The sequence below is a fragment of the Podarcis pityusensis genome (genome assembly GCF_964106645.2).
Source record: "Podarcis pityusensis genome assembly, chromosome: 17".
Lineage (NCBI taxonomy): Eukaryota > Metazoa > Chordata > Lepidosauria > Squamata > Lacertidae > Podarcis > Podarcis pityusensis.
The window spans coordinates 2,965,329-2,990,612 of NC_138042.1; the positions used below are offsets into that span (position 1 = coordinate 2,965,329).

The window sequence follows — 25,284 nt, forward strand, 5'->3', positions numbered from 1 at the left end:
CTCCCCCGCCCGGAGCGGCGTTTAAAGGGGAAGTGGCCCCTTTCCCGCGGCCGGCCTCCTCCTCCTCCTCCTCCTGCTCCTGCTCCTCCGTCCGCCCGGCTCTCCTATGGCCTGGCCCGGGGCGCGGAGGGCGAGAGTGGCAGTCGGGGCCGGGGGGCCATGGCTGCTCCCGGGGCGTCGCGCTTCCTCTACGAGCTGCCCGCCGCCGTCATGTGCAAGTTCCACGAAGTCATGGACGCGCTGGGGAGAGCCGAGTGGGAGCGCTTCGGTGAGCGGGCGGGCGGGGGAGGGAGACGGGCCCCTCGGCCTCCAGGCGGACTGGCTGCCCGGCGGCGCCGCTTGCCGGCCTGACGGAGGGCTGTCGCTGCCGCCGCCCCCGCGAGAGGGAGCCTCCCTGGTCCGCGGGCGGAGAAGGTGGGCTGCCCCGGGGGAAATGCTTGCCGGTCGAGAGGCGCTTGGCGCTGCTGTTGTCGTTGTTTATTCAGCTACGTATTACACTTCTCTACTGCCCTTAGTCTGATCGAACCCAGCGCCGTTTGTGTTGAGATCCCTGAATGGCAGCGGGTTGGACTAGATGACCCTCGGGGTCCCTGCCGACTGTGAAACTCGGCCTGCCGCCAGGCATCGAAGAACAGGCAGCTCAAAAGGGGCACCTTCCATTGCTCTTGCTTTGCACAAACTGAAGATCAAAGGTTAGAGGTCCTGGGGGAAATCTGGCCTCCAGGTGGCAAATCCACCCCAGGACAAAAGGGATGTGTGGAAGAAGCAGCCGCTGTGGCCGTGGGACTTTCTGGCAGCCCATTTTGAGATGTTGAAGGTGACTGGCCTATCATCCTCCAACCCCTCTTCAAAGTAGAAAATAATTTGCTGGTGATCTGCACAAAACCTTCTCTACAGCTGGAAGGTCTCTGTTTCGCAGGGCAGAAATTGCTCTGGATCAGTTCATGCAGGGATCAAGTTTGCAGTCCATGCCAGCACTGATGGCGGTAGGAGGATGGAGGGAGCTGTTGAGGTGCAGGGAGGATCTTGTGTAAGGTTAGAAGTTCATCTCCACCTTCACCAGCGAGGAGTACAAAAAGCAGCTGCTTGAGAAGCTACTGACTGGGAAGGTGGATCTGGTTTGGCATAGCAAGGGGTCCCAGGATGGAAGAAGTCTTTGGCTAGAATGGCTACAAGCAAACACCAGAGTCTTCACTTAAGCGTGTGCTGCCTGCACCCACCACCCCACCCCTGCACTGGCCCAGCTCAAAAAAAGTTTTGAAATGAAATTACTGAAGGGCAGCTGTGTTATTGGGGTCAGCCCATTGTGTTTTGGTGGCTAAAGGAGATCCAAGCGAGGCAGACGTGCCTGCATCCTCGGTTAATGAAGCGCTCTTGTGCAGCTCCTCCTGTCTTCTTTAGTTGGGCTTGCCCAGGAGGCTATCCCAGTGGGAAGTCTCTCATGGGTCAGATTTGCCTGCTCCCCCTTTAATAGCACTCCAAATGTGCCATTTGAATCAGCTGCCTCAACTTGCCTTTTTGTATTAAGGCTCTGTTCGCATATTGGCTGTAAAAAACAACACAGTGCTGTGGGTGGCCCCTTTATAGGCTACTGACTGAGGCCCAAACTTGTGGGCAGCAACCTGCTTCTCTAGGTGCATGCACTTCAAGTGGGTTGAAAAAAATCATAGCATAGCTGGTTTGGCATTATGTGGGAGAGCTTCTAATATTATTGATAATAATAATTGCCAGCTTTCTAGGTATTTTTTCATAACAGAACCAAATGTGACTTTTCACAGGAAACTGCTTAAAAACAACCACCCTTTGAGGCCAGGCATATTCCCTGGCATATTTGCAGCCCTTTGGCATGTGGGCTGAAGCATCCCTTGAATGAACCAGGGTTTCCATGTGGTGACTGTCCAGGCCACCACCGTTATTTGCGGGATCTCAACTGCAGAGGCAGGCATTAGAATTATAGAATTGTAACGTTGGAAGGGAATGAAGAGTCATCTAGTCCAACCCGCCTGCAATGCATCAACAACTCACCCCACCCTCCCTGTGGAAGTGCTGGTTCACACAACTGGTGTTTCTCCACAGGTTATCACATGGTTTTGATGTTTTAATGGTGCCGACCAGGGCTCTGTCTACATTCACATTGAATGGAGGTGAGGGTGTGGCCTTCACCTAGATGCTGAGATGATACCTGACTCAGAAGCCTCTTTGGTTTCTGTTTAAAAGCTTTGAACAATATAACCTTAAACTTCTTGTAACTCAGCTAAGCTGTAGGGTAAAAATGTGATGAAATCTTTTTCTATTCCTTCTTTTATTATCGCTCCCCCCCCCCCCCCAATTCCAACTATAATCTCTCTCTGCCATGGAATCTTTAATACTGAAACCAGTTTACAATTGTCTGGGTGCTTTTGACCTTCAGTGCAGCCAGGGCTTTTTTCAAGCTGGAATGCTCTGGATCTCAATTCTGGCACCTCTCAGGCGGTGTCATTGCCATTCTAAGAGAACAAGGGAGGTGTTCATGGTGAGTTCCAGCACCTCTTTTTTCAGAAAAATAGCACTGAGTGCAGCTGAAATAGTGACCACAGACATGGGAGCTGAGGTAAATGTGGTATAGCTTCCAGTTTCAGGCTGGACACTTCCTTACTGTTTGGACGCCTCCTGGGAATAAGAGTATTTCTTCTTACTGTTTGGAAAATTTGCTTGACAAAATGGTGGTGGCAACCAATATAAATGTAGAAAATGGGTGTGGGAGAGCAGAACCACATCTGAAATTGATTTGGCTCTTCTACATGGCCTACTGTGATTGGGGTAGCCTTGGTCAAACCTGAGTACTCAGAGCCCTTGGTCAGTCTGCAATCTGCAAAACCAGCAGTATCCAGCACATCCCAACTTTATAGCCAAAACAGGAGCAGGTAAATAGGTTGTGAGAGAGACCTCTGCATGAGCCCAATAGATTGCTGCTGAAAGTCAAATGATTCTGTGCCCCATAGTCTGACCCTTTCCATAAAGCAACTTCCTGTGCTGTTGATACCTGGGGTGGGGGTGGGGAAAGAAAAGGCATTTCCCCTAAAGATAAACTGCTCATAAGGGAATTGGGGGTGGGCTTGAGGCTAAATTTTCAAAGCTCCTGAGATTGGATTTAGTCGTGTTGCCTATCCTTATCTTGAATCAAAAGGCAGTATTCAGGTATAGATGTCTTAAGAGTATAGGTTTGAGGAGTTGCTCATAACAGGGAAAGAAGGTTAAGTGGATGCAAAATGCAGACAAATATTGCTGTGCCTTGTTGAAATCTGAGTAGAACAGAATTGTAATATAGCACATGGATAATAAGCTTGTTCTCATGGCAGAAAATATTGGGATTGCCTCCTGACAGCAGATACTTCTGCCATAACTGGCCTTTCTTCCTTGCTCTCTTGTACCTCAGCTTCCAGGATTGTACGAGATCAGGTGGAGCTGCGCCTGTATGAGAAGATGGATGGGCGGACGCAGCATCTTATGTGGGCCTGGATGAATCGCAATGCCTCTGTCGGTGACTTACTGCAGATCCTTGATGACTTGGAGCTTTATCTGCCACGGGATGTCATCACTTCATGTGAGCCCATCATGAGCCTTCCCTGCCTTCCCTCTTCTAGTTCAGTTTATTGGTTGGTATATCTGGAGCAATTAAAGCCACGAGAACAAGCAACACTTTTTCAGCCTGTTTACTATGAAGGAAGGGGGTGGAACGTCCCTTCTTCTTTCCCCCCGCCCCCATCCACCCCTTCTGTAGTGCCTGCAGCCCCAGTCCCAGAATCCTGCTGTTTACATTCTCAGGTCATGGCTGTTCTTGCTTATCAAACTCCTTTCCATCATGACACCTAGCAATTACCCTGCATGTTTAGAATTTTTTTAAAGGAATTGTTCTTACCCAGGTGCATTTGGATGGGCATTTAAAACTTTTTAAGGCTCAAATACTTGTCTAAAAGGCTCAAAATTAAATATCTTGTTTCTCCTGCTGCATTTGTTGTGCAAGTGTGTGTTATGACTTTGCTGTATCCTGCTTAGAGACCGTTTTGTTGAAAAGTGGATTATAAAACTTTTGCAATTATTAGTTGCTTTTCTGAAAAGGAACTGTATACAAAGCAACTTATAACGTGCAACATAAACTAGGCTAAAAACTTGAAATATTGCTCTTTGAAGTGTAAAGAGTGAAATGTGAAAAGTCCTATTTTTTAAAAAAAAACACCAGAAAATCCCAACAGCCAATAGTTGGTAAATCTTGTAAGAAATAATAGGGTTCCACCTACTGGTGAAAGGAGGTACATGGTTTTATTTCCTACAGAACTTTTGGGGCAGAAGGGCATTTTGTAAGGTGGATGCTGATGCAGTAAAAGCCCCACTTGGAGGCTTTTATAGGTCTTGGTTCATCATCATACAGCTTTTGAAGTGCTACATTTTTTAAAATACAAAAAGATATAGAAAAGTAATGCAAATAAAAAACAAAAACCACTACCAAAAATACTAATAGAATTAATAGAGTATGGAGTCCTCCCTTACCACCCACAGAAGGTAGTAGGGTCCTCCATCAACCATCCACCACCACCATGAGTAAACAATCCCTGGAGCTTAATAAAGACTCTGAGTAGAGGATGCCAAATAAAGAGAGAAGCAAACAAAGAAGAGACACAGCTTTTGAAGTGCTACATTTTGAAAATCTGTCCTGCAACATCTTTGGGATACAGGGCACCAGTTGCCATTTGAAGCTGAGAGTGTGTGATTTGCCAGGGGTCACCAGAATATCTGTACCTGGGCTGGGTTTAGTTTAGACTTCCAGGTCCAGCGTCCTAGCCAATGGTTAACATCCACGTCTTCAAACATGGCTTTTGCCTTAGCCTTTGCGTGGATAAGTCTGGGAGGTTTTCTAAGTGGTGACTGATGCTGACCTGCAACTCCCATTACCCAAACCATTGACCAGGGGTGTGTTGTCAATATTTGTCAAGATGTTCCTGCATTGATTGCTTGTGTGTTGATATTAATCCTGCCTGCTGCAGGACACTTTTTCTCTTCCCACTACTGCACGAGTGCTGGGACATGAGGAGGCAGACAGGACACTCAGGCTGAGAAATCCAAGGAAGGCAATGTGGTGACAGCTCCTGTTTTTGGAGGCTGTCTAACATCTTTTCTCACTTCTTCTTTTTCTAGGGCATCCACCACCACAACCTGCGAAGCCCAGTGCATTGTCTTCTCATTTTCCATATGCCTCCCCTGAGCCACCGCCTTCCCTACCTGAGCCCCCACGTGCTGCGCCTGCCCCAGATCCTGGTAGCCACGGCAGCAGCAGGGCCAGGGAACCGATTTGGGAGCCCCACAAACAAGCTTCCTCACCTGCACCAGGTAAAAATGCATGCCATGGCTAGGGGAAGCCTTTATTGAGGATAGTAAAGGTGTATAATCTGCTTTTCTCCTCTGATGCAGGCATCTTCAACCTTTTCAGACCCAGGCCCCACTTTTAACCCAAACATGCATTTCTTAATCTTTCACAATATACTTGTATGGTGGCAGTTCTCCTGTTGTGACTCACCTTGGATCAGGTCGTGACCCACTGGCGGGTCCTGGCCCACCAGTTGAAGTCCAGGGCTCTAGTGGAAATGCTTAATGACCTCCTCCCCACCCCTGTGGTCTGAAATGCTGACTGTGTTCCAGACTGCAAGTAAGTGGTAGCCAATATGGTTTCCTCCGGATGTTGTCCCACCACCCTTGACTTTGCACCATGCTGGCTGAGACTGATGGGACGTGGGCTGCAGCTCCCATCTGGAGGGTAGTGCATTAGTTGCCTCTGATTTAAAGCCTCCCCTTTCCCAGCATAGCATCTCATTATGGGACTTCTGGGCAATGAAAGGGGGTGGGGCATATTGGAAATGGTTTGTGCTTTTTTAATTTCCTTGCCAGAACTGTGTGCATTCTGCAGTTCTGTGATGATGCTTTCCAAGAGCTTCTCATGTCACTTGAGCCTACATATGTTTCTAGACTTTAAAGTAATGACTCTGGGCCTGAGAGTGTGCCTGATGAAATGCTGTGTGGAGGGGGTGGGGTAGGCTGAGTAGGAGTCCTGTTTTGTGGGGTGGAGGGTGTATCTCTTGGCTCCTTCCTTGGCCATCAAAAGCAAGATTACGTAGAAAGGAAAATAATGTGCACGCATGCTTAATATGCACAATTTATGTAGGCTGCAGAATTTGGCTTTCTTGGTGTACACTCTCTTTTACAAGGGAGCACATGTATCCCCACTGCTGGGGTTGGGCTATTCAGAACAGCATCAAGTTCAATTCTCTGCTCTCAGTTGGGAATCCCCAGAGAAAAAAAGGGACTTCAGGTTCTAGCAATGTATGAGAAGCGATGAAATTCCCTTTCCATGGTTCTTAACGTTATACTTTGCATTGCAGTAGAAGGGGGCTCCTGCTTTGTAGTTTACAGGGGTGGGGGAAATTGGGCCTTTAGCCTTTTATCCTGGGGGTTTTACAGCCCCGTGATTATTCTTGCTGCTCATTTTTGTACTTTTTCTCATTTAGTAAGATTTTCTTCTTGAAATAGGAAAAGCCAGAACTATGCAAAATATGAAAATTCCTCTGTCTAGGAGTCATCTATGGCACTATAGAGAAGGATCTTCAATTTTGTAGTGCCACAATTATGCTGGAGGGGAGGAAGCGTCTGGGTAGTAATGCTGGGTCACACCCACCCTCCTCACCTGTCCTACAATCCAGCGGGACCCAGCTAAGAGAGGGAAGGTGGTGCCACAGCATTTACTTTTCAGGACAAAACACAGCAGGAGGGGTAGTTGCTGCCACCACTCCCTTGTCCGGGGATAGCCCAGAAGATTAACCCAAGGGAGAAGGTTACTCTTCCTTGTTGCCAGCTGCCCCACCCTGCATTGCTTTACCACAGATTGCAGGCAGAAATTCAACAGGTTCAGTAGGAGGCTAAGTGGTCAGACTTTGGATTCAGACTTTCCCCCAGAAAGGCACACAGAACAAAATAGGAAAAGCCTTTTTAAAAATTTATTTAAAAAACAAGATTAAACATACTTAAAAGTAGGCACATCTCTTACAGTAGTTTCAGACAGGAAAATAAAAACATTGTAAAGCATCGCTAGCTAAATGTACTTATAAAATGAGAACACAAGAAAAGTTAAGGCAGTTAAGGCTGAATCCGCATCTCAGGAAGACAATAGGAATTCTTCATCACAAAGAACATGCATATGAATGTAGCAAGGCGACTGTCAGCATGGTGGTACGCCTGACAGAAGGGCAGATGTGCTGCAGGCTTCGGTCCTAGGGTTTTTATCCTTAGGACCCCACGTGTAAGAGGACCCCCAATCAGAATTTCTGATTAATTAAAAATTTACCAATGGTCAACTAGTTGGGTAATAACTCAGTTTGTGACAGCTGAAGCTTGTTTGTTCACAAGACCTTGGGATCAAAGGGTTCCTCCCAAATTCTCAAAGTTGATGGCTCATTCACACACAGGCAGCATCTTAGATACCAGGTGTTAAAACACCACTACCGTATTTTTTGCACCATAACACTCACTTTTTTCCTCCTAGAAAGTAAGGGGAAATGTCTGTGCATGTTATGGAGCGAATGCCTGTGGGTGGCGGGGGGAATCTGCTGCAGTCGTGAGCAGATGATCCATAGTTCCCCTTCCTTCCCTCCTCCGTGGTTACAAAGCATGGATCCTCAGGATTTTCGCATTGGGCTACTCCAAACTCACTGTCAGATCACATGTCTGTGGCCACAGCATGAACCGCAAAAATCATATATCCACTATTTCGTTTAGAATATTTTTTTTCTTGTTTTCCTCCTCTAAAAACTATGTGCGTGTTATGGTCTGGTGCGTGTTATAGAGCGAAAAATACGGTAATCAACTGGAGGTTTTCCTTCCTGCAGATGCATGAGATAACGTATTCACACTCCCAGAGTTAGTTAGTCTACAGTTTAAAGCAACAAGGACACATTTCCCATAAATCCTTTGGCCTTTGGTTCTCCCACAATGCTTCTCTCAGCTTGACCAAAGTTTGGCTAACAAAAAACTCCTAACTTCACTACAGGGTCAAAGTGGAAATTTAAAATTTTCCTCAGCCCTTCAGCTTGATCTCTCCATACGTCACATCAAACAAAGGGGTCACTTGATGTCCTGAGTATTATTGTAAGCCACCTGTAGTGTTTTTACTGGAAGGGGAAGTGAAAACATATTCAAAATACTTCTTTTCCTTCAAATCAAACTCATAGGTCCTGACAGGAACAAAACTGGAGAGTTCAGATAGAAGAATAAGATTGGATAAAGCACTGGTCCAAGGTGCAATATGGACCTCTTTCAGCTCAAATCAATGAACTCCCCCTGGAAAATAGTATGCACAACACCACAATTAGTTTCTTTTGTACACAGGGCAGCTTCCCCCTTATGTTGGAGGGGGTGCCAGGATACTGGAACCTACTGGGATATGTGGTGGGCCTTCCCCAAGGAAAAGAGTTCTGGATAAAAGTATTTTCTGAGATCTCATTCATAAGCAGACCATTCTTTCCTCCCCTTTTTTTGACTCTTAAATTTGTTTGTAGATTCGGATCAAGACCTGAATATCAAGAAACTGATTTTGCTTAAGTGCCAAGTTTTAGAAGACTTTGATTTCAATAATCTGGATTATTGGTATTCCAAGCCTTCTTGAAAATGTCCCATCATCATTATAATAATTATTATTATTTCATAAGTTAAAAGTTTTCAGGGCCAAAAGTGCTCAATTATGCCATGGGGCATAATCCACTGAGAATTTTTTCTATGTAGCTGCAGAATAGAGCAGGGACTATGGGAAAAGCATCTTTTCAGAGGAGGCCAGTGGTATGCCATTTGGATTTGTTTAGGTTGAAGCACCAAAATGCTCCATGCTGACCCTGTTGGGAGCCAGAAAAAATGGAACGGTTATTTTTGCAAGCTGTGTATGAATGTGGTGCAGAGTTAGGGTAGTGAGTTGGTCTTTTGAGACTGATAGGGGAGATAATTATTTCCGTGCCCTATTTTTAAAGGTATACAGGACCCACTTGGATACGTGGGTCTCTGTGAACCATGTGCTAAAGGAAAATTCAAATTCTATGCCAAGACTGCCCAAAATTATGCACCGAGGAAAGCTGAGTTCTGCATCTGGAATAAACTGTGTGCATTTTGCCTCTCTCCCTCCAATGCTGCTTCTGCCAGTCACAGGAAACACCAAGGACAAAGGGTGTTGAAGGCACTGGAGATTCTGGGTGCATCCACACATAAACTAGCTATTGAAATTTCATCAAGCATTGCCTGCACACTTTTCAAGTCTTCCTTGTATGTTGTGAAGGCTAGAAACGTAATTTTAAAATGAAAGTAGAGGTTCTTGGGGTGTTGAATTCTGTGCCCACCCAGTTGCCTGTCACTTCCTTCTGCAGGCTCTGTGCCATCTAGAGCAGTCGAGATGTCTGTCGGAACCCGCAGCTCTGTCACTAATTTCAGTTTATTCAGGTGGTAGAATTTCCTTTCATGTAACTTCTTAAGCGGTGCTGAAGAAAAGTGGTGATTCTCCCAGTCTTTCCTGTATCTCCCGCAGCTTTTCAAAACGTTCTGTGTTTCCCCCTCTTGCTTCCACCACCTTCAGCAGACATCATTGAGGGGGCTGGAAGTTGGAGGAGGTCCCATTTTTGTACCCCAGCTATAACGGCATTCATTCCCACTTCTTCCCCATGCAAACAGAGCCCTCCTGTCCTCCGCTGTCTCTGCCAGGCCCCCCTCCCAGCAGCCACCTTAACAGTGTCGGCCAGAGAAACCCACCTTTGCCTCCCACCCGCCTTGATGAACAGGTATGGACCTAATTCTGCTGCTGCCTGATGGAACAGTTGGGCTCTGACTGTATATGTGGTGGTGGTGGGGTGTATGTGGGAATTCGATGTGCAGGAAAACATAAGGAAAGCTGCCTGGTGACCAGGGTGGTGTAGGCTGGGCTACTGAATGATGGAACTAAGTATCTAGCTCTTGAGAATCTCAGCCTTGAGCATCTGTCTACTGTTAATACTTCTAGTCCTCATGGTTTGCAACACGCTTATTCTTTTACATGTAAAAGCAGGTAGTGTCTGTCACAGTTATGGGGCTGCCTGGGCTCCTTTGGAAAGTCAAGATTCAAATTCAATAAATAAGTACCTGTTTCTTCCTCAGTCATATTTTTGTACTGCTTAGTTCCCCATTGTGTACCTGCCGTCCCTCCTGCCATTTTTGGATGGTGGCTTTTTCTTTCCCCTTACTGTTTAAGCCATCTTCTGATCCCCCTCATGTTTGTACTCTGCACCCTTCCTTTCTCTTTCTGCATCCTTTCAGCATTATCACTTCTGGGCTGATGCCGGATAATTGCTTCTCTCCAGCAACTCGCTGCCAGCAACAAGACCTCAAGGAGCTGGAATCTGATGCCCTCCTTCCATGCAGTTAGTGGAACTCGACTGTCTTGAGGAGCACATGTTGAGGATGCTGCCCTTTTCAAGCTCATTCCTCTCTGTCTTCCCAATTCCAGAGCCTTGACTCTCTGTCCCCTGCCTGCCCCTTTGAGTGGCAGCTGAAGGAGCTGCGCGAAGCCACAGGAGACTTCTCAGAGACCCTGAAAATTGGAGAAGGTGGCTTTGGCTGCGTCTACCAAGCCCGACTGCGCAACACTGTCTATGCTGTCAAACGGCTCAAAGAGGTATAACCAAAGAGTACTGGGCTGGGGGCCTGACCATTTTACTTTGCATTCCCCTCCACCATCCTGGTATCCTGGTGTTTTGAACTCCCATGACTCCTGTCCACACTGGATGGGGTGGATGGAAGTTGTAGCCCAACAGCATATGGAGGACACCAGGTTGGGAGGGGCTGCCTTCCACAGCCTTCCTGCCTCTCTTCCATCTGGTCCATGGAAGGATGAATCAGTTAGCGTTCGCTTTGCTCATGTAAGGTCTCAGCTCAGATTCCCAGCATTTCTGACTGAAGGGCCTTCTAGCAGCTTGAGTCTTTGGAGTGCCCTGGCAGCAGAGCTTGTGGGACCCTTGGGGTGACTCCTCATCTCCTTGTGTCTCTCCAGTGTCCTTTGTGCTTGGCTGTGGGGGGTTGGAAGGGAGCCACCTCAGTCCTCTTTCATTCCCACCCCACAAGTGTGGCCTTGCCAGTTCTTCTGAAGGAAGGTGTGCTCCTAGTGGTGATACTGATCATCTTTATCTATTCTCACCCCCCCCCCCCAATCTGACTGACAGGAAGCAGAATTGGATTGGACTGTAATAAAGAACAGCTTTGTCACAGAGGTGGAAAAACTTTCCCGGTGAGACCTGAAAACTATGAATTGGAAGGTTATTGGGTGGGGTTTCAGGAACAGGGATTGTGCATGAGGCTTGCTGTTTGTTTGTTTTTTAAAAACTGTGGTGGGACATAGGGAGGCGCTTGAGCTGCTTCTCCTTAACGCTGCCCCTTGTGTGTCCCAGGTTCCGCCATCCCAACATTGTGGAGTTTGCTGGTTACTGTGCTGAGCAGGGGCATTTCTGCCTTGTCTACGTCTTCCTACCTCAGGGCTCCTTGGAGGACCACTTGCGTAGACAGGTACTCACCTGAACTTCTATTCTTCTTCTCAATACTTTTATCCAGGGGTTCTTCAGAAGGTGGCACCAAAGACCGTTTGATTTGCTGATTTGATTTTTGTTTTTCAGAGAGGTCCCTGCCTCTCCTGGGCCCAGCGGCTGCATATAGCAGTGGGCACTGCCAGAGCCATTCAATTCCTTCACAGCGATTCTCCTAGCCTTATTCATGGTGATGTCAAGAGGTGAGAGAGGAGGAGAGCTTCTCTCCCAGGCTGCGAACAGATGAAAACGGGGCATGATGTTAAACCAAACTGGAGGATTGTTGCTTTGTGCATGAGAAGGAAGAGTTCTGCTTTTCACATCTTCTGCTTTGACTTGGGGAGGAGGGAATCATCACAAGACGTGTGTTGGCACATGTGCTGCGATTCCACAAGGAAATTCATTGCAGAACTTTGCTTTCTAAAAACCCCATATTTTTTATTTATTTTTTGAAAAGTGTGAGCCAAGTCTGCTGAAATGGAAGCAGCCAGAAGGGTCTGTGTATGAGATTTCCCAATGGTGGGGTTTGGGTGCTCTGCTTCACCAGTTGTCCCTCTCTATGATTAACAAAGCCAGAATAAATTACTCAGAGAAATTAGGCAATTTACTAAATCTGCATAATTCAAGCAGGTTGCAGAATTTGGGTTGCCTGGGTGCAGAATTCCAGTTTTCTTGTTCTTAGCATATAAAAGTGTATTAAAAACTCTGGACACATCCTTTGCAAAGGATAGGTCTGTTATTGAATGGGAAAGGCACCAAGTAGAAATTCTTCCATATCGGTAGTGCTGTTGTGTGCTATTGTGATGGGCCTTTAATAATTAGCAGGGTGCAGACAGTAGAAGCAGGTCAGGGTCATTTCAACGGGTAGAATAGCCAAGCTTCTGAAATCTGTAGCTTTTGTAATCCAAAACAATCTGCTCACCATCCACAAATCTTCATGCTTTTCCCAACACACTGCGGTTTCCTGTCTTCAGCAAGCACAAGAGAACTCTGCTGTTTTTTGGAACATACCTGCCCCAGTAAAAAAAACCCCAAAAGCTATATCTCTTAAAGTTCTATTTTTTGGGTGTGTGTGGAAATGTTACAAATCTCCATTAAAAGCAGAGTTGGGGCTATGATTCCAGAAAAAGCACAGAATGTGATACTGAGCCCAGAATTCAGCTTTCCAGAGATCTCATTTTTTGTTTTTCATAAAGCAAGCTTCTGTTCCTTTTAGGATTGTAAATATACACTTAAAGGTGTGTTTGCAGTGCCTGGTGAAATCTCAGTAGCCAGAGGAGTTGCTGGATTAAAGTATAAGTGGTCAGAGAGCAGGACTTTGGTGCTTTGTCTTAGCCCTCATCTTCTGGATGATTAACTGGAGCAGAATGGGCAGTGCAAAATAGGCTGAACTGGGATTGATTTCTTTTTTTCTGGGCTCACAACGTGGATGACTGGAACAAAATTCATAGCAACAAGATGAAGAACGTATGCTGCTCAAAATGTAATTGGTACACACAGGAGATTTTGATGAGGCTTATTTTGGAGAATGGAATGTGAGAGGCTGTGTATAGTGGCTGGTTGTAAACCCTTTATTTCTCCCTGCCACTTGCAGCTCTAACATCTTGTTGGATGCGGCACTCACCCCCCGACTGGCTGACTTTGGGTTGGCACGTTTTAGCCGCCGACCAAAGCAGGGAGGACTGAGCAGCTCTCTGGGCCGGACGCAGACTGTGCGGGGCACGCTGGCTTACCTGCCCCCTGAGTACGTCCGGACGGGGATGCTTTCTACCGCTATTGATGTTTTCAGCTTTGGTGTGGTGAGTAACATGGGGAGGGTAGAGGAGGGGCTTAGCAAAGACTGCACCATGAAGACAGGACACTTTCCTTCCCGTCCATTCTGTCTACTTCTAAAATGAGATTTTATTATTTAAAAAATTGATATATCACTTTTCATTTATAAAGGGATTACTCTCAAAGCGCTCTCTCTCTCACACGCACACACACACACAGTTGTAGACTTGGGACCCAAGGGTCATCTAGTCCAACCCCCTAAAGTGCAAGAGTATCTCTCTCTCTCTCTCTCTCTCTCTCTCTCTCTCTCTCTCTCTCTCACACACACACACACACACACACACACGTATTTCATCTAGGCCTGCAGCTTCTTTGCTTTTTGAGCACCCATCCCAGGACTTCAGGAGTGTGGGGAGGTTGGCACAGGGAGAATATGATGAGTTAGGAAAATTCCCTCTTTTGGTGTGTTGGAAAGAATATGCTTTGTTTGGAAAGCTGTTCTTTCCAAGAATTCAGTGCTAGGTGAAAATTCTGGCCCTTTGAAGGCTTGTTATCTTGCAGGAACACTTACAAGGACTTAACTGTCATAGGATGTGTTGGAGCTATGCCCTTGTTCATCTATCTAGCTCATTCAGAGACAGAAAGTACAAACTAGGAATTGGCAACTTGGGGGATGGGGTTGCCCCTTGACCACTTGATCGTCTAACACACTCCAGCCCAGCAAGAGCGCATCTTTTGGGGAAGACTCCTTCCCTGCTATGCACTTTGCCTGTCCTGTGTGTGAGACAAGGCAAAATGGAAGTGAGCTACTAAGGGGTGTGAAGGGGAGAACCCTGCCAGTGTCTCAGTGCCATAACTAAATCAGGCCATGAACGTTTTTCTTTAATTTGCAAATATCAATTGGTATGTTTTAATAGTACCCCTTGACCTTTCTAAGGGTTACTATATTTACATATCAGACAAGGGAGTGTGTGTTGCTGATTATATTTTAGGCTCGTCTTCAAATGCAGCATCACCATTCAGGAGCCTTGACAGAGTCTGAGATGGTGGGCCACTCCCAGGCTGAGAGAAGGCTGCAATGGACCCACCAAATTGATTGTAATATCAGACAGATGATGACCACAGACAAACGTCAAAAGCTACATCAGCAAACTCTAGAAAGGACTTGGAATATTTGTGCGCTACATCAGGATATAACCAGGGAATGTAGACCATTTCTGATTCCTACTTCCCACCCTAAAACATCCAAGCACATGGAGTCGGTTTGATAGGGACTGTAAGTCCAAGAAAAAAGAACAGTCCTAATAAGACAAGTTCAGTTTGCCCGTTCAGGTGAGGCTATTTCTCTTCTACAACAGCAATGGCGAGAATATAAAACATTGTTAAGGGAGGAAAAAAGGGTACATTATGAAAATCTTTGGGCCTCGCTCCTATTGAGAGGAACAAATCCAAATTTTGGAACCTAATTCAAGGAGGCTCTGTGGATAAGCTTTTTGAGTCTTTACTCACACCCCCATAATACCTGAAATTTGAGTTGCCCATTCTAGTGCCATTTTTGGAAGTAAAATGAATATAAACCCTCCAAGACAGAGAACCCTTTAACTCTCCCTAACTGGCTTGGGAAAGCACCAGGAGATGTTTCCTCCGGCGGTTTTCTCTTTGGACGTAAATTGCTGCTCTCCCATTTTGGCAAAACTATTTACATGCCTAAACATGACTGGCAGCATCTCTTTAGGGTGGCTGGTGTACCAGTATAGTCCTTCCCATTTTCAAGAAAGGAGACCTTTCAGACCCTCACAACTATAGACCTATGAGACTGCTAGATGTGGCCTCCAAATTATAATCAGGTTATTTATTAAATAAAATCCAAGAATGGGACAGTAATCAAGCCATCATTCATGATGAACAAGCAGGATTTAGGAAGGGTAGATCAAGTTTATGTATTGTATAAGCTAATTTGTAAATTTATCAAAAGTCCATATAAGACCCTCTATGCAGCTTTTAAATCCTGCCCTCAATATCTGTGTGTCAAAGAATACTGCACCAATGCTTTATAGGGCTGAAATTTGATGAACTGGTGTCAAATCTGAACGAGAAGTCCTACAAAAGAAATTTATGAGGCAGGTATTGGGGCTTCCTCCTGGGACTCTGTTGGCTCATCCGAGAGCTGAGTTGGGTCTCCCCTCAATAGCGGCCAGAATTGATCTAGCCTATCTTAGCTACTGGCATAGACTTTGAGGACCATATTCTCACCAAGCTCAGCTGGTTGGAGCAGCTAAGGACAGGAGGTTGGGTACAAAAGTGTCAAGACAAGCTTAGGGCTTGAAATCTCCAAGCGGGGAAATATTTATCCCTTAGTGAACTTAGAAATTGGATATTTGACCATGACTCCAAGCAAGCCAGAGCATCCACAATCGCTGCCGGTTATTCTGTTTGGGACCCTCAAATTAAGGACAACCATTCAAGGCCTCACTACCTTCCCCACAATTGCATAGGGCCTTTGTTGAGCTTCGGTTTCAGCAGATGCCCTCAGCATCCTTAGAGGGGAGATACCTTGGAATTCCTCAGATGGCATGGAAACGCATTTATGGATGTAATCAGGTCGAGGATGTCTTCACCATTTGTTGATTTGCCCCTTATAGACAGTGCTCATAACATTTTTAATACTCTATTCTTTATTGGTACTCTGATAGATCCCCCCAGGAAGTGATAGTTGAACTCTTAGCTGATAAATATCTACAAATTACACATCTGGTAACCAAATTTGCCCTGGCAGCTAAGAAGCTTTATTCCAGTTATGCTAATGCATTGTAATTTTAAATTTTATGTTGCAGACTTTTATGCTGTAGAGCTTTATAGATTTGCATTGTGTGGTTTTAGAGGAATGCCTTGCTTTTGCCCTCTGTCGTTCATTGTGAAGGCCTTAGACTATACAGGCAGTGACTATTTTGTGTGGGGATTCTGTTCCTGGCCCCCACATGCATCAGAGGCGTGTGCATAAGCTTGTTCCACTTCCATTCTGCCCTCTTCTGGGTGCAAAAGGACCCACGCATCAGTGGCCGCGCTTACATTGGACACGCACAAAATTGTCGCTGGCTGTATACAGTAAATTAAATTGATTGACCATGTCTCAGTTGCCTGCTCATAATACTGGGGAGGATGGCGGGGGGGGGGCTTGAGGGGGTCAGGTCAGTGTGCAGAGTTGATGCTACTGGCCCTGCAGCCCAGCCCATGTTGACAACAAGCTGCTGGCTTTCAATTTTAATACACAAATTGAGCATTGGAAGTGAGCCCAAGGGATGCGATCCTCAGAGTGCCTGATCCTGTCTGGTTGGCTAAGCTAGAATGTGGGGAAAGAAGGGAAACCCCCCACCCCCGTTTCTCTTTCCCTTCCTTGCTATGCATTCCGGTTTATTTTAAGTGCAGCTCCTTTTCCTCCCACCAACCCACCCCTACCAGGTCCTGTTGGAAATCTTGACGGGGAGACGATCTATGGAGCTGGATTCACGTGGACACAGCAAGTACTTGGTGAGAAATTATTCTCTTTATTAATGTGCAGCTTGTTTTCCTTCTGACACCGAACAGTCAGTGTTGATGCTGCTCCATCCTTGCTGGCTTTCCCACCTCCTCTTTTTCCAACGGATTATCCCTCTCTCTGCCTTCAGAAAGATCTTCTGAATGAGGAGGAAGAGGAGCAGGAAGCCCAGCTGTCCTTGGCCACAGCTTCTTCCAGCCTGTCCCAAGTTGCTCAGCTTGGCACTCATCTATACCAGAAGCACGCAGACCCGCGGGCCGGGCCCTGTCCAGAGCAACTGGGCACAGCACTGGGCAGCCTGGCTTGCCGGTGCCTCCACCCAAGGGCCAAGCACCGGCCCCCAATGACAGAGGTAGGTGGCATGAAGGGGGGAGCTGGAGCATTTTGGCCAAGGATGGGGAACCTGTGGCCCTCTGGTTGTTGCTGGACCACAGATCCCAGGAATGATAGAAGTCGTCCACCAACAACGGGAGAGCCAAATGTTCCCCAGCCCTGATATAGGCCTTTTCTCTGGGAGCTCCAGTAAACTAAGCTGGCTTTGGCTTGGACAAATCCCTGCCTTGGACCCACCTGTGAAATAGGAAAAAGAAGTGGGACACCAGGGTAAATCTGTGATTGTGGTTTTGTGTGTTTTTGCGTTTCACTTCCAAGTTCATTCCCCATTCAGGTTCACATTACTCTTGCATACTATTTGCTATTCTGTCTCTGTAGTGTTTGGTTTTATATAAACGCACACACAGATGACACAACATTTACATACTGTTGGTCCACTGCTTCCTTTTTTTCTAAACCCCATCTTTCCATACAGCTTTTATGCTCATTTTTAAAACCACCTTAGCAGTTGGGATGTTTTTCAACAGTCCATAACAGAGGAGCCATTCATTAGAAAGGACTTAAGTCAAGCAGTTGGAGCCAGATCTCTTACAGCCAAGAGCTATATAAGCATCAAAGATTGCAGCCTGCAGTTACATATTTTTCTCTCTCTTATGGTGAAGAATTTGCAAAACCACTCGGTGTCTGCAAGTTTTTAATGTGATATTTCATCTGCCTATTTTGGACCACAATAAATGTCCTAAAAGATGGATATGCAAAGCTTGCTTTGACATTACAAATAGGTCCTCAATAATAGTTAGCCATGTTTCATGTTTGCTGTGAGGAAAACTGACACTGGTGGTGTTCACCCTCTTACCAAAGCCATTTGGGCAAGCAAGGGTGTTTATGTATTATTTGTGCCCCCACAATTACAGAATCCCGCTCTCAAAAGTCAAAGCCTGGGCATTGTTCATAATTGTTGAGAGTCCCCTCTGTGCCAACTACTGGTGAGCTTGGAGCTGAGCCAGTAAAGAGCTGTGGGTTTTAAGATACTTTCCAGTCCTGGCTGAATTTTAGTCTGTGAATTGGAATATATGTGTTTCTTCCTTACCTGCACATTTCTGTGAGCAGGGCCATAATATTTTAAATAGGTGGGAAACCACAAGCATTAATGGAGGGGGAGGAGACACATACTTATTCCACAGGGCAGGGCTAGGAAACCTGTTGCCTTCCGGAGGTTGTTGGATTCCCATTCGCCCCATCCCCAGCTTGCGTGGTCGGGGGGGGGGGTGCCACAGAGGAGCTTCAGCCCCAGGAAGCCGTTATGGACAAGTCGTTCTGTCCATCAGTCCTGACAGGTCTAACATCCACTGTAACGGGGAGTACAGGGGGCAGCCAGTGCTCTAGGAACAGCGAATAAGTGTTTGGGGCTCCTGCTTCACCTGCTGTCATATTTACTGTACCTTGCGTTTTCTTTTATACCCACAGCTGTTGGTTCTATACTGGTACTGTGGTTTCTGCTGTTTCCCAGCTTGATGCTCTGCAGATGTGGTTGCACTCCAGTTCCCAGCATCTGGGGCTGGGGCTGATGGGAGCTGGAGTCTAAAACTATTTGGAGGGTCCCGGCTGGGGGAGGCTGCACTGTATGTACTGCCTTCTGTCCTTTGGGCCTTAGCAGTGCCCTGAGTGTCAAGGCCAGCAATGGGGTAGGAACAAATAGATCCAAGGAAAGAATGTGACTTTCTGTCTGCAAGGGGGTTGCCCCCCAAGTTTTGTTTTTTTTGCCTTGCTGGGTATTCTGGGAAATTACTGTGTCTTCTTATTTGAGCCCCCCACTCTGCCAACTTACTCCTCCTCCTGTCTTTAAGGTATACCAAGAGCTAGAGAGGCTCCAGCTACTGCTGTGCAAAGAGTCTTTCCCCACTTTGCAACCCCTGAGACAGCTGCATACTCCACAAGAGGATTCGTACACCTCCAGGCCTCTCAACCAGCCTGAGGAGAGTGATGAAAGCCTGGAGGGCAGCCTGAGGCTGCTGAGCTACAGAAGTATGCCCAGAGGGAATATCTCTGTAGGCCAACTAGGTAAGGCACTGCAGGCTGCTTCAGTCCCTCCCCCACGCTTCAGGGAGGATTGGCCAACTGACTGGACATGTATGGGCAAATAACAAGCATTTTTCAAGCATCGTACTTAATTGAACCAAATATTAAGTAACTGTTACAGAACAGTGACATTCCAATTCTAAATTTTCTATGTTTTTAGCAGTTCTTATTTTTATCTGTAAGCTGCTGTGATAAATGACATCAGCTCATAACCTTGTGCAAACTGAACAGTTCTTCTTTACCTTTTATTTTGAGCCCTAGGGCAGGCATAGGCAAACTCCAGCCCTCCAGATGTTTGGGACTACAATTCCCATCATCCCTGACCACTGGTCCTGTAAGCTAGTGATGATGGGAATTGTAGTCCCAAAACTTTCCAAGAGTTACAAATTTGCCTGAAAGGGATGAATAAAGCACACACAGCAATGCTAAGACAAAAGTTATATTTAAATGGGGTTGTGACCATAGTACAGGATAGGGGACAGTTGATTCTAAAGCAGGTGTGCAGATAAGTGTATTACACCCAATTCTGCAAGCCTGGAAGGCCCTTCCTCCTTTTTCTTTCTTTCTTTGTTGGTTTCTTGCTTTCAGATGTAGAAATCATAAAATTAAACAGATGGCCCACTACCTGCAAAAGTGCATTCTTGACTTGGTAGAATGTTTGAGGGAAACTGTTTTGCATGCAGGAGGTCCCAGGTGCAATCTAGGGCATCTCCAGGTGGGCCTGACAGAGGCTCCTATTTGAAACCCTGAAGAGCCATTTCCCATCAATGAAGATGTGATAAAAAGCAGATTCTAATGTAGCCTGAAGAGTGTTCCTCTTAGTTGCATCTGAAGAACTATGGCATGTTCGGCTACCCTCTTTGAAACCTGTTAACATGCTTCTTTTTTGACATCTCTTTCCCCTACCCTTCCACATTTCAGACCAGATTTTTCTGTGGTATCACCACCAGCTAGAATTTGACAATTCCTGCCCTGTTCTTGATTTTAACTTCATTAGTCTATTTCTCTCTTTTTTTAAAAAAATAACTTTCTTTCAATACAAGATTCTTAAGACAGCTTCCACCACCAAGTTAAAAGCCCTTCTGTATGACTAACAAAATAACAGCAAAATAGCAGACACACCTAACAACAAAGAATCATAGAGTTGCAGCGTCATCTAGTCCAACCTTCTGCAATGTAGGAACCTCAATTGAAGCATCCATGACAGATGGCCATTCAACTTCTGCCTAAAAACTTAAAAGGAAGGAGAGTCCACCAGCTCCTGGGGGAGTCTGTTCCACTGCCAGAAAGGGAGTCTGTTGAACAGTGTCAGAAAGTTCTTCCTGATATTAAGCCAAAATCTCCTTTCTTGTAACTTGAAGCCATTGGTTCAAGTCCTATCCTTCAGAGCAGGAGAAGACAAGCTTGCTCCATCTTCCATGTGACAGCCCTTGAAATATTTGAAGATGGCTATCATCTCTTTTTTTTCCAGGTTAAACCTACCCTGCATCTTCAACCATTCCTTCTAACCATTCATGGTTTCCAGACCCTTGATCATCTTGGTTGCCCTCCTCTGCACACATTCCAGCTTGTCAACATCCTTCTTAAATTGTGGCACACAGAACTGGACACAGTATTCCAGGTGTGGTCTGACCAAGGCAGAATAGAGTGGTACCATGACTTTCCTTGATCTGGACATCCTACTTATATTGATGCAGCCTAGCATAGCTTTTGCTTTTTTGCAGCTGCATCACACTGTTGACTCTTGTTAAGCTTGTGGTCCACTAAGACCCCTAGATTCTTTTCACGTGTACTACTAGTAAGCCATGTGTCCCTCATCTTACATTTGTGCAGCTGGATCTTTCTGCCTAAGTGCAGAACATTATATTTATCCATATTGAAATTCCTTTTGTTAGTTTTGGTCCTTTACCCAATCTGTTAAGGTAATCTTGAACTCTGTTTCTGTCTTTTGCAGCATTAGCTACCCCTCCCAGTTTGGTGTCATCTGCAAATTTGATTAACATCCCTTCAATTCCTTCATCTAAATCATTTATAAAGATGTTGAGTAACAATGGACCTAGGATAGAACCCCGCTTGTAACTTTTTTCCAGGATGACAAGGAACCCTTAATGAGTACTCTTTGGGTTTGGTCAGTCAACCAGCTACAAATCCACCTGACAGCTACCTTGTTCAACCCACATTTTACCAGCTTCCTCACAAGAATATTGTGGGGGATTTTGTCAAAAGCCTTATTGAAATCAAGGTAGACTACGTCTGCAGCATTCCCCTGATTCACCATGCTTGTAACTCTTAACAGTAAAAGAAAGAAGATTTGTCTGGCATGACTTGTTTTTGATAAACCCCATGCTCAGTCTAAGTAATTACAGCATCCTTTTCTAAGTGCTCACAGACCAGCCATTTAATTAATCTATTCTAGGACCTTTCCTGGTACTGATGTCATACTCACTGGTCAGTAGTTACTTGGATCATCTTTTTTCTCCTTTTTGAAGATGGGGTCAACATTTTCCCACCTCCAGACTGCAGGGACCTCACCTGCTCTCCAAGAATTCTCAAAGATTATAGACAGAGGCTCTGAGATAATATCCGCAAGCTCCTTTAGTATCCTTGGGTGCAGCTCATCAGGCCTTGGAGATTTGAATTCATTTCATGAAGCTAGGTGTTCTCTTACCACCTCTTTTCCTATCTTTGTCTGCAGTTCCCTCCTTACATCACTTATTATGTTATCACCAGATTGGGCACTGCTTTCCTTTTGGGTGAAGATGGAGACAAAGTAGGTGTTGAGTAGGTCTGTCTTCTCTGTGTCACCCAATAGCACCCAATAGAGGACTCCATGCAGAGGACCCCTTACTTGCTTGCTCTTCCTCTTGCTTCAAGGACAGCCAAAGAAACATTTTATTTTTATTATTTTTAGCCTGTCTTGCAAGCCTAAGCTGATTCTGAGCTTTAGCCCATCTGACCTCCCTGCTGTTGGCTACTCTTGGCTGCTTCTGTATACTTCTCCTTTGTAATTTCCCCTTTCTTCCATTTCTTATACATGCCCTGCTTAACTCTCAGCTCATGTCCCTTATGTAGCCACACTGGTTCTATAGATGCCTCCCACTTTTCTTACTTGTTGGAACTGTCTGCATTTGGGCTTTCAACATTTCACCTTTAAGAAACTGCCATCCATCATGGACTCCCTTCTCTTTACTTGAGTTTAAAAGCAGCAGTAAAACCATAGGCATCTTTTTAAAAATCCTGGGAAAATGAAACTCTTCAATTAGCATTAGTCAGCACCAGCTAAACAGATAAGTAAGGGAGTCCCATAAATGTGGTAACACTACTTAGAAGACCTTTGCCTTGGCAAGAACTGCCTCCCATCAGGAGGTGGAGGCACCCAGAGTTGGGCCTCTGATGATGGTCTTAACATCTGGGCCAGTTGTCACTCAGTGCTTGGCTCCTTTCTCTCTGCAGGCGACTCTGCCCCTCAGATCGTCATCAACCCAGCAAGGAGGCGTATGATGGAACGGCTGGCACTCTACCGCGACGGAGAGCTTAGCAGCCTGGGTGTGCTTGCTTCTACAGCGTCAGGGGAAGGTAACCTTCCCGCTGCTGCTTCTGCAGATGGAGGGTGGCACTAGTCAGTCTCCCAAATGACCCTGTTGGGTTAGGTAGAGACTTGTTCAAAAAGGCAGATCAGATCAATTCATCATCTCCCCTCTGTCTCATCCCACCCACTAGTACTCTGTGTGCATATTTTTGCACCTGCCTCTTGTCCTCCATAATAGAATGAAAAGTCTTAAGCAGGTGTTGAGCTCTCTTTGTTGAACATATGTGTGGTGCAAGGGCACTCTTGCCTGAGCCATGCGCACTGGATGTCATGTTTGTGTAGGGACATGTGTGCATAGAATCTGAAACAGACAGGATTGAATCCAGACATAATCCTACATAGAAGAGACCCATTGAAATCTAGCCCTCATGAGAGTAGAGATTACAAAACCCACCTTGTTCAAAGTCTGCTGTTTGTATCCAGGATGGCTTGCAGCCCCTTTCTCAAGGCCTCCAGTCCTATCTGCCTCCCCTTAGCTGCTTCTGCTCTTCATTATCTCTTCTCCCTCCCCCGTGTCCCCACCTGCAGCTGAACTATGCCTTGTCAAAAATGCCAACCTTTAAAATCTCAGATACCTCAAACCAATCTCTCAAACTGATTATAATATGTCAAGCAGTATTTATTTATTTTTACTATTGACATATTTTTTCTTTGTAGAATTTAGGTTCCCCACAGATGCTAGGATAGGTGAATAACGAGGCTAGAAGGCTAATATAATATAGCCAACTGCACTTGAGAGTGGAGCAAATCACAAGAGGGCTTCAGGGTGAGATTGCATTTTTCTGAGGGTGGGGGGCACCAAAAAAGAAAATCTTCTGGGTCAAGTACCCTCAGGCTTGACTTCTCTTTTCTCACAGAAACAGATCAAGAACTGCCTCCTTCTTTGATAGAGGACACACACACACTTACTTCTTCCCAGACTGTAGTTTTGGGCCACACAAAGCCAATGTTTCATGTGGTCTCAGCCACCCTGGGCTTTGCCATGCCTTCCTGTTGTGGACCAGGAAGTTTCTTTTTTATTTTAGAAGGGTTGGGGTCTGCATCTCGGCCTGCATTTCATGTGAAGATGAGAAGAGTTAATGTGGCCGAGGAGGGCAGGAAGGGGGTGTCTGCCCCCCACTAAGTCACCTCCTCCGCTACCTGGTTTGGGAAGCGTATTGCGTAGTGAGGTTCTATACGGTTTAGTCATTGTAACTAATGGTTACTAAAATAGTGGTCCTTCATAAATTTGTTTAATCCCCCTTTAAAAGCCATCATCACATCTTGTGGCAGAGACGTCTATAAAACGTGTATTATGTAGAAAAAGTACCTTTTTTATCATTGGTATCTCTAATCTAACCTAGTGCTGTTTGCTATGCCTGGCAGTGTTCCTGCCCTCCTCCCTCAGATCCTGTAATTCAGAGGTGCCCAGAGGGGGTCCTGTGGCTCTTCAGGTGTTGCTGGACTTTCATCATCCCTGGCCACTGGCACTGCTTGCTGGGACTGATGGGAGTTGTAGTCAACAACATACAATCTCATTTTATCTGTAAGCTGCCTTGAATCCCTGTCAGTGAAAAAGGCAGGGCATAAATGTATATATAATAATAATAATTGTGGGGTGGTGAACTGGAGATGCTGGAGATTGAATGTGAAAATTCATACATGCATACATACAATATTACTCTACCACTGAATGGGGGGCCCCAATTTTTTTCTAAGGGTGTGGGCCCTTTTGCCTCCCATAGCATGAGGACTGAGAAATCAACCCAGAACCCCTTGGCACTTATAGCAAGAATCATGCATGTAAGGCAGTTCCATGGAGCATAGCCAAGGCCAGACAAATTCCTCCCACCCCATTACAATTTCTGTGTTCTAGCTTTAGAGGGTAGGTGCCAAACGCACTGTGCTGGCAGTGACCTGAGGGATCATGTACGCTTTAAAGGATCTCTAATGAATTCTATTCCCTCCTCCAGATCACCTTGCAGAACCCCCTCGTGAGCCCGAAGAGAGTGATGAATTTGAGTGATGAACTTGAGTGACATGGAAGGATTAAAGTTCTCACAGCGCTGACGGCACTTTGCGTTTTACAGGGTCCCACCATCCTTGGGGGGGGTGCACATTCCTTAGCTGGTACTGCCAACCCTGTGGCACCCAGGGGTCCTGGTGGAATACGGCATCAAGTTAACAACACAGCTCAAGCGGGGGGTGGCAGGGGCAATGGAGTCTATTTGAGTAGAAGATTAAAGTTTCTACCCCAAAACTGGAAGGGCAGTAGGAGGAGGGGATTTGTGTAGATTTTTACCCCTATGACCCTCCCTGCAAACGTCTCCGCACTACGTACTCCTTTTTCTTGAAGACAGTAAATAAAACATTTTATATATTTGTAA

At 45.9% G+C, this 25,284-nt stretch overlaps 1 protein-coding gene across 3 annotated transcripts; it reads left to right on the forward strand.

Annotated features, from left to right (window-relative positions):
* On the forward strand, nucleotides 1-25,284 carry IRAK1 (interleukin 1 receptor associated kinase 1). Of its 3 annotated transcripts, XM_080987318.1 has the most exons (14): nucleotides 1-268; nucleotides 3,416-3,583; nucleotides 5,173-5,364; nucleotides 9,733-9,839; nucleotides 10,541-10,708; nucleotides 11,253-11,317; nucleotides 11,478-11,592; nucleotides 11,700-11,812; nucleotides 13,204-13,408; nucleotides 16,842-16,910; nucleotides 17,048-17,269; nucleotides 19,098-19,311; nucleotides 22,783-22,905; nucleotides 24,871-25,284. In XM_080987318.1, exons 1-14 carry the CDS (start codon nucleotides 160-162, stop codon nucleotides 24,921-24,923), a joined length of 1,923 nt encoding a protein of 640 aa, XP_080843444.1. In that variant the 5' UTR covers nucleotides 1-159; the 3' UTR covers nucleotides 24,924-25,284. The 3 variants fall into 3 exon arrangements, with proteins under 3 accessions (XP_080843444.1, XP_080843443.1, XP_080843445.1); XM_080987317.1 differs by lacking the exon at nucleotides 22,783-22,905 and having other exon boundaries at nucleotides 5-268; XM_080987319.1 differs by lacking the exon at nucleotides 9,733-9,839 and having other exon boundaries at nucleotides 110-268.

Excerpts from the sequence above, each read along its gene's own strand:
- IRAK1 (XM_080987318.1), top strand. The coding sequence starts at position 160 with ATGGCTGCTCCCGGGGCGTCGCGCTTCCTCTACGAGCTGCCCGCCGCC. Across the intron at positions 269-3,415 it reads AGCCGAGTGGGAGCGCTTCG|CTTCCAGGATTGTACGAGAT; the intron begins GTGAGCGGGCGG and ends CTTGTACCTCAG. Across the intron at positions 11,318-11,477 it reads GAGGTGGAAAAACTTTCCCG|GTTCCGCCATCCCAACATTG; the intron begins GTGAGACCTGAA and ends TGTGTGTCCCAG.